Here is a 15,904-nt window from a genome sequence, read left to right as displayed (position 1 = left end):
AATGTTTTCTGATATTTTAGCGACAACAGAATTGCATAGAAAATATCACAGGCCGTAAAATGAATTATATAACACTCATTTACAATTCACAGTAAACAAAATTGCACAATAAACTAGTTGTAATCACTATTGGTATTCCAGTTTCAGTTATTCCTGTTTGTCTTGGCTTAGCAACAACCATCCCACCTCCCTCAGAGAGACAGGAGTTTCACCCCAAATCCACAATTTGCCATTTCAAATCCAGACAGATATTTTGATGCAGTGATGGGGAAGTGCTGCTCAGATAGAGAACTATCTTTCAGCTGAGATAATGACAGTGGGACGCCCCTTATCAATACAAACTGAATACCTCCTTACATTCCATGATTAAATACATGAACAAATATGGTAACAGTCTACAGAAGGTATATCTCCATTTGTGGACATGTAACATTTAGCTGGTGCCCACCTTCCCTCCAACAGCTGAGTGTGTCTGAAAGACTGTCCCCTGGGGCCAGCTGCAGTGTTCCTGACCATCGCACAGTGATGTGGCAATTGGAAAAGAGACAGTGCTTTGGAAATGAAAACCGAGCAAAAGTTGCATCATTGCATGAAATGAACTTGTGATGACCTTTTTCCAGAAACAGAGGTAGTATCTTACTACCCTAGGGCAAAGTGACCCCACTGATGGTATTGCAAAGTACTAGCTGGCACCTTCCAGTCTCTGGGAATGGTTTTCATGAAAACTATTTAAATGTATATTTTTAACTTTCTCATTTCACATTTGATCCGGATCAGCCACACCTGCTTTGTTGGGTTTTGATCCACCGATCAGTCCAATAGGAGTCTGGGCAATAAGCTCATTGGAAGTTCCATCACACCTTCTTCTGGTATCTTCCTCCCTGTCACCATTTAGATCCAAGGAAAGATGAGAGGTGACCTTACTGAGGTGATCAAAATGAAGAACAATTTTGACAGAGTACAGAAGGGTATTCTGTTTCCAATAGTTGGTATGTCAGTAACTAGGGGTCACAATTTCAAGATTGTCAGCAAGTGGGCTAGGAGTGAGATGAGGTTACTCAGAGAGTCGTTTGGATTTTGGAATGTGCTGCCTGGGAGAGTGGGGGAGGCAGATTCCTTCGGAGGTTTCAGAAGAGAGCTGGAGATATATTTGAAAGGGGTGAATTTGGAGGATGTGGAGATAGGGATGGAGAGTGGGACTAGCTGGGTAGCTCTTTCAGAAGCCAGTACAGACACGATGGGTCGAACGGCCTCCTTCTGTACTATAACATTCTGTGATTCTATTAGCAAGGAGTGTAATAATAAAATCTAATGTGGCCTGACGTTTATCCCTGACATTTTTTCGCTCTCCTAAGGATTGATAAAGTCAGTTCTTGTTCAATCAAAGTGTGATGCAAATCAATGTATCCCCCACATTAGCAGCAGCTACGACCAGCCTCCATTTCAATTCAAGAAACGTTTCTTTTGAACCCCACATACACACTCCTGGTGAAGGGATTATGCCTGAAAGGTCGATTCTCCTGCTCCTCAGATGCTGCCTGACCTGCTGCGCTTTTCCAGCAACACACTCTCCACTCTGATCTGCAGCATCTGCAGGCCTCACATTCTCCCACAGACATGGTCTTGTTTCTTTGATCAAGGAAAGACTGTGTCAGCTTTTTGAATCCCGTAACTCTGGTGAAAGCTTCCACAGTTTTCCCTTGAACAAACCTCACTGTCTGAAAGATATCTATGACTTGTCTGTCACCTTCCTGGATTAAACCAAAAATAAAATCAAAGGCTTTCAAATAGAATGGATGCTGATTGACCCTCAGTGGCTGAGGTTATATCGTGGTTTACTCGGATATACAATGTTTACCTCGGCTCAGTAAGATCCATTTGTGGTAGAGGTTTGAGGAGGATTTAGAACAGTGAGTGAGGGAGCAATCCCACAGCAGATACAGTGCCATGTGGCTAAACGTGAACTTATACACTTCCATGTGAGAAACAGGAAGGTAGAATGTGACTGAAATGGTGATCTATTGGGAAGTGCGGATATGCAAAGGGATCTGGCTATCCTTGTACACCAGTCAATGAAAGTAGTCAGCAGAAAGCGAGGACTGCAGATGCTGGAGATGAGAGTCGAGAGTGTGGTGCGGGAAAAGCGCAGTAGGTCAGGCAGCATCCGAGGAGCAGGAGAATCGACGTTTCGGGCATAAGCCCTTCATCAGGATGACTCTCCTGGTTCCCAGATGCTGCCTGACTTGCTGTATTTTTTCCAGCGCCACAATTTTCGATAATGTAAGTAGTCAGGCAGCTGCAGCAAGTAATCAGGAAGGCATATGGTTTACTCGCCTTCATTTCAAGAGGGTTTGAATTCAGGAATAGGGGTGTTTTACTGCAATTATACAGGACTTTGGTGAGACTACACCCGGAGTACTGCACGCAGTTTTGGTTCCTCTACCTAATAGAGGATACACTAGGCATAGAGAGAGTGCAGTGCAGGTTCACTCGGCTGATACTAGGGATGTCCTGTGAGGAGAGATTGGTTTTGACTGGACCTGTATTCACTTGAGTGTAGAAAGATGTGAGGAGATCTGATTGAAACATACATAATTCTAACAGGGCTAGATACAGGGAGAATGTTTTCCCCTGGTTGGGGAGCCTAAAATCAGGGGACACAATCTCAAAATATGGGGTAGACCATTTCAGACTGAGGTGAAGAAACATTTCTTCACTCAGAGAGTTGTGAACCTGTGAAACTCAGTATCACTGAAGGGTGTGGAGCCTTGGTCACTGAGTATATTAATGTTCTATTTTTAGATTTTAAAGGCATGGAGAGAAGGTGGGAATGTGCCGATCAGTCACTGAGAGGTGTCAGTGTGTGCGGTCTGTCCTGCAATACGCCTGGACCAGCAGATCGTAGTGTAGACACTCTCGCTGTGCCCCAGTCAGACTGGACGTTATGGTTACAGACTGAGTGCAAGTTATCTGTAAAACAGCATACAGTCTGTCTTCAGTCTGAATCCACCCCCACCCTCCCGGGGGTGTGCACAGAGGACAGCTCCTTGTGAGCAAGGTCTGGAGTATTCACAATCAAAAGGTGTGTGTCTAGATCACTGTCTGAGTCAGGAGTGTGTGTGAGGCTTGGTCTGTGGGAAGGACAGGTGTCAAATCACCTCTCCTGTCCCAAGAAGGTGTTGTGGGAGTTGGAGGGCTCCCGGGATAATTGATGAGTCCACAAGATATCGCAGATGGAAAGGTCCCTTTGGATTGTTGAAGGTGAGGGGAAGGGATGTCAGGCTGGAGGTGACAGAGAGCAGTCACTGGTACCTGACGCTGGTGCAGTAGTAAATCAATTAGAATTTAGATTTCAATTAGACTTCATTGTCACATATATCAACTCCAGAAGTACAGGACTACAGAGAAAGTGAACAAAGTCACCAATCCTGGTGCCATCCTGAGTACAAAGGTACCTAGGGTCAAAATCTTAGGCACAAAGTAGAAAAATAAAGAAAGAAAGTTAAACAGTCTTTCTTAAGTGAAAAAACTGCAGATGTTCGAAGTCAGAAACTGTGGATGCTGGAGATCAGAAACAAAAACAGAAATTGCTGAAGAAACTCAGCAGATCTGGCAGCACCTGTGGAGAGAGAAACAGAGTTATTGTCTCGGGTCCAGTGACCTTTCCTCAGAAGTGATGGTAGCTGGGAAAAGGTTGGATTTTGTATTGTTTAAGCACTTAGCCAAGCTGGGCTGGCACTCCCTCCAAGGGCTCGATCACCCCCCCCACCCCACCTCCCCCCACACCCCCCCCCCCCCCCCCCCCCACACCCCCCACGTTGGCCCACTCTCTGGGAGAGCTCAGGCCTCCTGCTTTCCCTCACCACTGTGTTGGACTCTCTCTCTTCCCTCATTCACCTCGATCTCCGACCGTCAATGTCCCTGCTCTGGGCCCCCAGCCGCTGCCACACTCGGATCTGATGGTGGTGTGATGCTATCAATGCCATTCCCTGGAGAGACTGAGCTCTCTGCAGACAGTAAGGAAGTGGGGAAAAAACTAAACACCTAAAAAAAAGAAAGTGGACACAGTAGATGAGCCTAATACCCCGCCACCGTCTCTGACTTGGGATGAACAAAAAAATGTATTAAAATGTTTGTAAAACATTTTGTAATTTAGTGAGAAAGTCACTTATAAAAGTGCACTCAGGTCACGTGTTTGAAATGAGGCCGGGGTATGGGAGAGGGAGGGGAGAGGACAGAGTGTGTGGGAGATGGAGTAGATACAGACAAGGCCTGAATGAGGGCAATGCCAGCTCAGAAAGAAAGGGAAGCACCTGAAGAACTGGGACAGGGAGGACATCACCCAAACAGATACAACGGGGAATAAGGTGAATGCTTTAATGAAAATGAGAGAGGGTAAAAATAGCAGTGAGCAGAGTCGCATGCTTCTGCAACAGAAGGTGGGAATCCCAGACAGTTCCAACGTCCCTGTCGGCTACATCTGCAGGAAGTGTGTCCAATTGCAGCTCCTGTCAGACCACGTGGATCAGGTTGGTACAGGAGTTGGGTACACGAGGGTCCTGCAGGGGACAGGTCAGATCATAGTGGAGAGTTTCAGAGACATGGTCACAGTGTGGGTTCAGACAGATAGACAGGTGACCAGCAGACAGGGCAGGGCAGGGGTCAGACAGGGCAGGGCAGGGGTCAGACAGGGCAGGGCAGGGGTCAGATAGGGCAGGGCAGGGGTCAGACAGGGCAGGGCAGGGGTCAGATAGGGCAGGGCAGGGGTCAGACAGGGCAGGGTAGGGTAGGGCATGGGTCCCCTGTAGCTGACCCCTTCTGTAACAGGTACATCCATTTGGATACTGTTGTGGAGGGGTGGGGGGGGGAGTCCCGGGCAACGGCCATGGGGATAGTCAGAGCAGCACCCAGAGCAATGACACCACAGCTGGCTCTGTATACAGCACAGAAGGTCAAAGTGCAGGAGAGCAATAATAAAGGGGACTCGACATTCAGGAGCAAAGACAGGCGTTTCTGTTGGTATGAGCAAGACTCCAGGATGGCATGTGCCTCCTGATGCCAGGGTGACTGATGTCTCTAAATGGGCATGGATCAGTCTCAAAAAGGAAATGTGAGCAGCCAGATGGATCCGTACACATTGATGCAAACGGCATTGGCAGGAAGAGGGATGAGCTCCTGCACAGGGTGTTCAGGGAGTAAGGGAGTAGGCTAAAAGCAGGACCTCTAGGGTTGTAATCTCAGATTACTCCATGTGCTATGTGTCAGTGAGGCTAGGAATAGGAAGATAATACAGTTAAATACATGGCGAAAGACCTGGTGTAGGGGAGAGGGCTTCAGATGTGTGGATCATTGGGATGTTTTCCAGGGAATGTGGGACCTGTACAAAAAGCATGGGTTGCACCTAAACTGGAGGGGCGCCAAGATCCTGGCAGAGAGGTTTGATAGTGCCACTCAGGTGAGTTTAAAGTAGTGTGGCAGGAGGATGGGAACCAGAGCAGCAGGTCAGTAAGTTCAGGACCAGCATGGGAAAGGGAAGGATAAGGATGGTAAGATTCAGGAACCTTGGGTAACAAAAGAGAAGTTGGCAGCTTAGTCAAAAAGAGAAAAGAAGCATTTCATAAAATCCTTAACAGTGTGGAAGCAGGCCATTTGGCCCATTGAGTACATACCAACCTTCTACAGAGCTTCTAATCCAAACCATATCCCTGTAACTCTGCATTCGCCATGGCTAGCCTCACATTCCTGGACACTATGGGTAATTTAACACGGTCAATCCACCCTAACCTGCACAGACAGTTGTCCAAGGCTGGAATCAAACCCGATCCCTGGCGCTGTGAGGCAGCAGTGCTAACCACTGAGCCACCATGCCACCCCAAGGTTTCAGGGAAATGAAGACAGACAGAGCCAAGAAGGATACAAAGAAAACAGGAAAGAACTCAAAGAGGGCATTAGGAAGGATAAACTGGCCATGGAATGTCTGACGAACAGGAATAAGGAAAATCCCAAGGATTTGATACATATAAGCAGGAAGAGGGTAACTGGGGAAAGGGTAGGCCCACTCCAGGACAAAGAAGAGAATGTATGTGTGGAGCTGGAGGAAGTGGGTGAGGTCCTTAATGAATACTTTGTGTTGGTATGTACAGAGGAGAAGGACATGGTGGATGGTGAGTCTAAAGGAGATACATGATACTCTAGAGTCTGTCAAAAGTGGCAACACCAAGTGGATAAGGAGGTTGAGAAAGCACTTGGCATGCTGTGGGGAACTGAGTATAAAAACTGACAAGTGATGTTGTAGCCCCATTGGCCACATTTGGAATACTGTGTCCTGTTCTGGTTGTCACACGGTCAGAAGGAAGTGGAGGTTTCTCAGAGAGTACAGAAACAGTTCACCAGGATGTTGCCTGGTTTGGAGGGTATTAGCTACGAGGAGAAATTGGACAAATCCAGTTTGTTTTCACTTAAATGTTGAAGGTTGAAGGACAACCCGATAGAAGTTTACAAAATGATTAGAGGAATGGATCAAATGGAGAGTCCGAGTCTTTCTTCCAGGGGGAGAAATATCAATGACTAGGGGGCCAGGAATGTGCTGCTACAGGAGGCATCCTGACAGAGACATGGAAAGGCAGGGAATAGGGGGATATGGACTGCATAGAGGTGAAAGACTTTTAAGTTAGAACAGCGTCATGTGTCAGTGCAGGTTTGGTGGGCTGAAGGGCCTGCTCCTGTGCTGTACTAGTCTTTGTTCTAATCTCACTTCCCCAATCCCATGTCTACCTGACAGTAGCAAATATCATTCCAGTTGCAAAGAACATTCTGGAACACCCACTGCCCCGGGCTACCCTGGAAAGTCAGCGAGTTGAAATCCCTCTCGCCACATTCTTCAGATTTTAATGCAATCTTATATCCCAGAGTGACTGCTGCTCATCAGTGTGTGTCTGTGTGTGGGTCTGTGGGTGTATATGTGTTTTTGTGTTTGCGTGTGTGACTGTGAGTGTGTGTGTGTGACTATGACAGTGTGTGCATGTGGCTGAGTAAGTGCATGTGAGTATAAGTGCATGTCTGTGTGTTTGTGTGTGAGTGAGAGTATGTGTGCGCGTGTGTGTGTGTGTCTGTGTGAGAGAACGTGTGTTTGTATAAGAGAAAGTGTATGTGTGTCTGAGTGCGTTTAAGTGTATGTGTGTGTATGTACGAGTGTCTGTGTGTGTGTGTGTGTGTGTGAGTGTGTGAGAGAGAGAGTATGTGTGAGAGAGAGTGTGTGAGTGAGAGTGTGTGAGTGTGTGTGTGTGCGAGTGTGTATGTGTGAGAGAGAGTGAGTGTGTGAGAGAGAGAGTGTGAGCTTGTGTGTGAGAGAGAGTGTGAGCGTGTGAGAGAGAGTGTTTGTGTGAGAGAATGTGTGTGTGAGTAAGAGAGAGAGTGTGTGAGAGTGTGTGTGTGAGAGAGAGATTGAGTGTATGTGTGTGTCTGTGTGTATGTGAGAGTGTGTGTGAGAGTGTGTGTGTGAGAGTGTGTGTCCAGTCTGACCCTTTGTTGGAAGAAGCGACTTCCTCACACAGAGCGTGGTACGTGTATGGAATGAGCTGCCAGAGGCAGTGGTGGAGGCTGGTACAATTACAACATTTAAAAGGTATCTGGATGGGTATATGAATAGGAAGGGTTTGGAGGGATATGGGCTGGGTGCTGGTAAATGGGACTAGGTCATAATGGAATATCTGGTCAGCACAGATGAGTTGGACTGAAGGGTCTGTTTCCGTGCTGTATGACTCCATAACTCGATGTGTCAGGTTGAAGGCAGATGCTGCAATGATGTCCCTGGGTGTGTGTTGCTGCTTTTCCAAGGACCATTACTAAATGAGAATTTACTTGGTCAGTGAGTTCCTCATTGGGTGAGATGAGTTTGAGCAGTGAGGGGCTGCGATGTTCCTCAGGGTCTCGGAGATCTAAGGTTATTCCTATTTCATTGAGGTGTTAATGTAACGATGCCAGGGTGGGAGGGATGAATGGCCTACCCTTACTGCTATGGCCAAAGGACACAGCACTGGGGAGAGGCTGGGACACTGCAAACTACCCCTTCTTGTCCCCCCACCCAGCCTCAGACAAACCTCTCACTCAGATCCCAATCCCTTCACTTGGCTGAGTTCAGACTCCAATCACAATCCCCAGTGAAGTCCCTGGAGCAATGATAGCAGCTACAGTAATAGAGAACTACCAGCCTCTCATTGGCTGGCAGCTCATTGGCCGGCAGGACCTCTGTCCTTTGGATCCCATGCAGGACCTAGTGCTGGCTGTTAAACTGCCTACCAGACAGTTACCAAACTCCGGCCTCCCACACTGCGGCAACTGGGCTCTCCCATCACCTTAAACAACTGGACGAAAAGCTGGTGTTACCAGATCCCAGGCAACGTTCTCTAACTTGTTATGCTTCCTGACCCACCCCCCCAAAGCCTGTCCACCATCTACAAGGCACAAGTCAGCAGTGTGATGGAACATTCCCCACTTGCCTGGATGGGGGCAGCTCCAACAACACTCAAGAAGCTCAACACCATCCAGGATAAAGCAGCCGCTTGATTGACACCACATCCACAAACATCCCCTCCCCACACCACCGACGCTCAGTAGCAGCATCGACAAGATGCATGGCAGCAATTCACCAAAGATCCTCAGGCAGCACCTTCCAAACTGGGAGCACATCTCTAACTATGGGATTGTTCTATGACTGTGATCACCAGAGCATTCAGCCACTTGAACCCAGGGTAATGCAGATGGAATGTTCAGTCCCATTGGTTCCCTCCAGTAAAGTTGAAAGTGTTTTTAACCCCATTCTTATGTAGAGAAAACAGAACTGATGCCTGCCGTTTGGGAATAATCCACTGGTGGCTGGCTTTCTCTTGAGCATGAGATGAAGGGCTTTTGCCTGAAACGTCAATTCCCCTGCTCCTCAGATGCTGCCTGACCTGCTATGCTTTTCCAGCAACACACTTTTGACTCTAATCTCCAACATCTGCAATCCTCACTTTCACCCTTTCTCTTGAGCAGTCAGTCCCCCATAATATTTGTAATCACAAAGTCCAGCCTGTTTGAAGTTTCTTTGACATTTTACGTTACATTCTATCGGTCTATCTCTTTCTCTCTCTCTCTCTCTCTCTCTCTCTCTCTCTCCAGTGAGCCACTTAATTTCCATCTGCAGCAATTTTTGACTGTGTCAGCTCTACTTTAGAAAGGACCTGTTGGAATTATAGTTAAAAATATTGACAGTACTTGTTTCCAATATTGAATCCAGTCCTTCATCTTTCCAAGTTCTCAGTGAAATGCCAGGTTATTGCTGTTAAATCATTAGTTTCAAATGGTTTTGTGTCTGTTATTTCAAGGTGACCTATGGAAATCTTAAGAAAACAACAGACAGCCATTGTCCATTGTTCAGGCAGAGGGTCACCTACTAGAATGAGCATCACCCTTAAAGCTTTACTTAGAGTGTTCACGGTGACCATTCCAAACTGAAAATCCACCCTTTTACTGTAAATAATTAATGGATTTATAATGATTCTCACCAGTCATACTATTTCAGTAACTTCTTCGTAATTCCTTGTGCTGTTTTTCTTACAGAAAGGACAAATGCCTAGTCAAACACAACAGTCATAAATGAAGTTAGTTTGCTTGGACTAATTTGTTAATGATGAATTTCGTTATTACAGAGCTGCCTCTGCGTCTCACTGGAGGGATCCCTGCTTATTCCTGCCCACTCTTCTGGACTGAATTCAATGGATATTGTTTCCGCTTCTTTCCCGAGACCAAGAGTTGGGCTGAAGCTGACCTTTACTGCGCTGAATTTTCAAACGGATTCAGATCAGCTAAATTAGCCTCAATCCACAGGTAACGGTAATACGGCTGTTTTCACAGTTAACCAGTGATCAATGTTTCAACTAAAATGTATATGAGGTTGAATATAAAAATATAATGTTCACAGATGTTTGGAAATCTTTATACAACCAAATTGATCCCTGCTTTTTAAAAATTACTTCAGGAAATGTGGGCATCGCTGGCTGGGTCAGTATGTATTGCCCGTCCCTAGTTGCCCCCCCTTGAGAAGGTGGGGGTGAGCTGCCTTCTTGAACCGCTGCAGTCCATGTGCTGTGGGTAGACCCACAATGTCCTCAGGGAGGGAATTCCAGGATTCCGAGTGACACCCAGGAGGATGTGGGGTCAAAGTAAATACTCTCCCCTTCGTAATGGGTCAGTCTGTGATTATTGTTCTGGGGGATAGAACAAGTCGTCAGAAGATGCACTGTATTATAAAGTTTACCAACTCAGTCCTGCACCAACCACCTTTTTTTTAGATTACTTACAGTGTGGAAACAGGCCCTTCGGCCCAACAAGTCCACACCGCCCCGCCCCGCCGAAGCGCAACCCACCCATACCCCTACATCTACCCCTTACCTAACACTACGGGCAATTTAGCATGGCCAATTCACCTGACCTGCACATCTTTGGACTGTGGGAGGAAACCAGAGCGCCCTGAGGAAACCCACGCAGACACGGGGAGCATGTGCAAACTCCACACAGTCAGTCGCCTGAGGTGGGAATTGAACCCGGGTCTCTGGCGCTGTGAGGCAGCAGTGCTAACCACTGTGCCACCGTGCCACCTCTCGACTCCTCTGACAATGCAGGTGTCTACTGTGTTTCAATGGTAACACTCTACAGTGTACAGTAAATGGAAAAACCCTTAGAAACATCAATTATACAGAAGGATCATAGAATCCCTACAGTGTAGAGGCAGGTCACTCAGTCCTTTGAATCCACACCAACCCTCCGAAGAGCATCTCACTCAGACCCACTCCATCCCCATAACCCGGCCATTCCTATGGCTAATCCCCCCACCCTACACACCCCTAGATACTGAAGCAATTTAGAATGGCCAATCCACCTAATCTTGTGACTGTGGGAGGAAACAGGAGCACCCAGAGGAAATCCATGCAGATACAGGGAGAATGTGTAAACACCACACAGAGAGTGACCTGAGCATGGAATCGGGCCAAGGTCCCTGGCACTGAGGCAGCCATCCTAACCACTAAGCCACTGTGCCACCCTTAAAGATTTAAGTATACAGATCTATACTTCCCTGAAGGTGGCAACAGAAGTGGATAAGATCATTCTAAAAGATGAGAGACTTAACAAACAATCCAGGTCTTTTTCAATATATAATTCAGTTACATCACATTGTAAATGTTTGCTATTACTTCTGTGTCTTATGATCTTATACTCCACAACCACCTGATGAAGGAGCAGCGCTCCAAAACCTAGTGCTTCCAAATAAACCTGTTGGACTCTAACCTGGTGTTGGAGCTCCACATAATCTGATGATGTCAGACAGTCTTTATGGAGAAGGTGCACTCCCCCACACAATCCCAGGCGAGACCGCGCCTTAGTGAGGTCACACCTGGAGTACTGGGTACAGCTTTGGTCTCCTTATCTGAGGAAGGATGCTATCGAGGGAGTGCAGCCACGATTTCGCAGACTGATTCCCAGGTTAGACCAAAGGGTCTGTTTCTGTGCTCTATGACTGCATGACTCCACAGGAGCACTGATGTATGAGGAGAGATTGAGTCAGTTAGGACTATACTGAAAAATGTGTTGCTGGAAAAGCGCAGCAGGTCAGGCAGCATCCAAGGAGCAGGAGAATCAACGTTTCAGGCATAAGCCCTTCTTCCTGAAGAAGGGCTTATGCCCAAAACGTTGATTCTCCTGCTCCTTGGATGCTGCCTGACCTGCTGTGCTTTTCCAGCAACACATTTTTCAGCTCTGATCTCCAGCATCTGCAGTCCTCACTTTCTCTCAGTTATGACTATATTTGCTGGAGTTTAGACAGATGAGGGGAGATATCAGAGAAACCTATAAAATTCTAACAGTACTAGACAGAGTAAATACAGGAAGGTGGGGGAGTCCAGAACCAGGGATCATTTTTAAAGATAAGGGGTAAACCTTTTAGGGCTGACATGAGGAGGAATGTCTTGACCCAGAGAGTGGTGAGCCAATGGAATTCACTCGCACATAAAACAGTCGAGGCCCAAACCATTATGTGATATCAAGATGTAGCTGGATGTAGCATGGGGCTAAAGGGATCAAAGGATATGGAGGAACATCAGAACAGGCTATTGAGTTGGCTATTCAGATCAGCCATGATCATTACAAATGGCGGGGTAGGATTGAAGGGCTGAATGGTTGTCTCCTATTTCCAGTGTTGTACTTGTTGTTACCAAGCAAGCAGCCTGCCTTAATCACATACCACTTCCAAAACTGACTGTGATCCCAAATCAAAAAGAAAGCTGTCTAAAAATCACACAGCCCAGGAAATCCCCTCGGAATATGTTCATCCTCACCCAGGACCCTGAAACATGTCAAAGTATTTGTTAATAGCATCAAAACGTTAACTTACCAAGCTGACTGGTGTAAGCCGACTGATTCTGATTAGTTACATAAGTTTTTAAAAGAAATTTTTAAATTTAAATTTTAAAATAAAATGATTCATTTTTAAAGAAATTTCTTCAATATAACAGATTGGACACCCTAACTAAACGTGAAAAATGCTTCCTTTTGTTGTCGGGTTTATTAACGACGCCAGGATCCTGCTCAGACTCGTGAAAAATCCCTTGATCAAAATGTTAGCCTTGTGGTTCTGTAAATGAAATCCAGTATAGTCTGGAGCCAGTGCAATCTCAACCCAATGTACAGCACGTTCCTCTCCATGTCCCCAAAGTGGAAACCCTGGCTCCAAATATGATTTTCTAGCGATTATTAAAGCTTCAGGTAAAACCCTTTGATTTGCAGAATAACTTTGAGTTGTTTTTGAAGGTGGAGTACTATTTCACATGGTTTCATGCTGTACAGCAACATTATTTTGTAAAATTCTGTTTCTTATTCTTTCCCAGCTGGGAAGAGAATGTCTTTGTTTATGACTTAGTTAACAGTCGCGTACCTGGAATACCAACTGATATTTGGATAGGTCTCCATGATCGGAGAATGGTAAGTCCACTTCTTAAGTACTTAGAGACAATTAAAATTCTTTTAATGAATTGTTAGAAAACTGGCGCGGTGTCTAAATATCAAGGCAATTAATGCTACTCATTTATGTTACTCTCTCTCTGTGTTCTTATTTTGACCAAATACCGACAATGGATTGAAATACAAGGGGCTGGATTCCCAAAGGGACTGTGGGAAGTTCAGGTGTGGAAGTCAGAAAGTCAAGGTGCTGGAAATTGCCTCATAATCTCAATTCCTGCAAAACAGAGAGTAATGTTGGAAAAGCAAGCAGGGACAGATGGTGAGGGGCGATGAGAATCAGTTTGTGTTCACCTATAACTCTTTAAGCTCCTGAAGAAACTCATTAAGGAGCCTGGGTCAAGATTAGAGTGGTGCTGGAAAAGCATAACAGGTCAGGCAGCATCCCAGGAGCAGGAAAATCGATGTTTTGGGCAAAAGCCCTTCATCAGGAAGCCCTTCATCAGGCTTTTGCCTGAAACGTTGATTCTCCTGCTCCCTCGGATGCTGCCTGACCTGCTGTGCTTTTCCAGCACCACACTAATCTTGACTCTGATCTCCAACATCTCCAGTATCCACTTTTAACTCATTAAGGAGCCTGGCTAGTGCAGAACTAAACATTTAAACTTCACCTTGGCGATCCCAAAAACAGTCTAGAGCACCACCTCCTGCAAGTTCACATCCAAACCACTCACTGTCCTGACTTGAAAATATATCACCGTTCCTTCTCTGTCACTGGGTCAGAATCCTGGAATTCCCTCCTTAAGGAAATTGTGGGTCAACCCACAGCACATGGACTGCAGTGGTTCAAGAAGGCAGCTCACCCCCACCTTCTCAAGGGGCAACTAGGGACAGGCAATAAATGCTGGGTCCAGCCAGTGATGCCCATGTCCTGGGAATGATGTTAAAACAAGTGAATGCAAAGCTGCTGGGATTTAAATTTTTTTTCATAGAAAGGTAAAATGTTGCACATGCTGGAAAGCTGAAAAAAAACTGAAAATGCTGGAAATACACAGCAGGTTAGCAGTGTCTGTGCTGAGGGAAATTCTCAGGTTTAGCTCACGAGCTGCAGGTAGTGGCCTATCCATTTAATCCTCGGCCTTTTACTCACAGTGACCTCTCGGTCCTCAGTCTGCTCCAGTCTGCCCGAGAGGCTGACAGTCAACACAGTGAGCAGAAGATTACTGCCTTCCAAAGTCAACATTGAGTTCAACAATTAGAGACCATGATATCTCCTCTATTTTCAATCGCCTGTTTATTGCCTGTTCCTGCTTTTTTCTTATGTATGCTTTCCCTCAGCTGTTCCACTGGTCAAGACACATTCCTTGTTTCTTTACCCAATTCCTAATCTCTCTGGTCCTGGAAAACTAACTCCACCATCATTCAGTCTCTCCTGTCTCTCACAGACCTCCCTTTTGATCTTGACCTATCTACTCCTCGCTCAAAACCTATTCCACCTCCAACTTTCCTAGTTCTGATCAAAGATCACACATCTGAAACATTATTTCTTGTTTAATTCTTTCTCCAGCATGTTCTGTTTCACTCTCTCTCTTTCTGGGACCTAACTCGAGTTAGGGTGCTGGATCTTCTCTCTGTCCTTTCCAGTGCCATTGTCTTCACTGTTTCTCCAAGGAGCTGCCTACTCTTCTCAACAAGGTAGTGGCGCTCCCCAAAATGGCTGTCATCTGTCATTGCCACTGATCCCTGTCAGGTGGCTTCCACTTCCCAGGGCATAGGAATTGGGACGTTATGTTGGGGTTGGGACATCATGTTGAGGTTGTACAGGATGTTGGTGAGGCCTCTTCTGGAGAACTGTGTCCAGTTCTGGTCGGCCTGTTATAAAAAGGATATTATTAAGGTGGAGTAGGTTCAGAAGAGATTGACCAGGATGTTGCTGGGTATGGAAGATTTGAGTTATAGGGAGAGGCTGGATAGGCTGGGACTGTTTTAACTGGAGTGTACCTTATAGAAGCTTATAAAATCATTAAGGTATAATGGCAGGTGTCTTTTCCCTAAGGTGGGAGCTTTCGAAACTAGGAGACATATTTTTAAGGTGAGGGGAGAAAGATTTAAAAAGGACGTGAGTGAAAACTTTGTCATACAGAGCGCGGTTCATGTGTGGATTGAAGTTCCAGAGGAAGTGATGGGTGTGGGTACAGTCACAATGTTTAAAAGACATTTGGATAAGGATATGAATAAGAAATGTTTGGAGGGATATGGACCGAGCGCAGGGAGGTGGGACTAGTTTAGTTTGGGAACATGGACTGTTGGACCAAGGGGTCTGTTTCCGTGCTGTATGATTCTATCACTAATTGTCCGGTGATCTTGCCTGAACCCAATTAAATGGGGCATTTGAATTCAAAACTCCCTCAGGAGGACAATGCTGTAGAAGTGTGTGGTCAGGAAACGGAATCCATCCTGTGTTGGGATTCCCAATTGCACTTTAAAATCCGGTCCAAAGTAAGAGGTTCTGGTGTTTTTGTATGAACTAATTTTCGTCATTTAATTGTCATGGCTCAATCAGCCAATCACAGCTGGTGATTGTATTGTTTGCTTGGTTTGAGTTATTTTGCTGATCTAGGAGAATCTCAACATGGGACTCTGGGAAGAATGTGATCCATTGGATTGGCCAAGTGTGAGAAGTTACATCTGACAGCAATCAGAACAGAAACTACTGCAGAACGAGGGAAGAGAAATGTGAAATCATATGAAATAATAGGATTCAGATAAAAGCCAGAAAGAAGAGACAGGAATCGCTCTGTCATCACATCAAACCAGCACCAGCAGACAATTAGAATTTGTATTCACTCGTGGGCTGTGGGCATCACTGGCTGGGTTCAGCATTTATTGCCTGTCCCTAGTTGCCCCTTGAGAA

General features: G+C 45.9%; 1 protein-coding gene across 1 annotated transcript in view; it reads left to right on the top strand.

Moving 5' to 3' along the window:
* The window catches only part of clec19a (C-type lectin domain containing 19A), a 45,954-nt gene that overhangs the window by 10,033 nt on the left and 20,017 nt on the right, over positions 1-15,904 (top strand). The window contains exons 2-3 of the mRNA XM_072560187.1: positions 9,690-9,867; positions 12,921-13,014. Of these exons, the coding sequence (XP_072416288.1) occupies positions 9,690-9,867; positions 12,921-13,014 (272 nt within the window). The remainder of the gene's footprint in view (positions 1-9,689; positions 9,868-12,920; positions 13,015-15,904) is intronic.

This window comes from Chiloscyllium punctatum, chromosome 40, assembly GCF_047496795.1.
Source record: "Chiloscyllium punctatum isolate Juve2018m chromosome 40, sChiPun1.3, whole genome shotgun sequence".
NCBI lineage: Eukaryota > Metazoa > Chordata > Chondrichthyes > Orectolobiformes > Hemiscylliidae > Chiloscyllium > Chiloscyllium punctatum.
The sequence above is the reverse complement of the archived record's forward strand: the minus strand, read 5'-3'. Positions and strand labels throughout refer to the sequence as shown.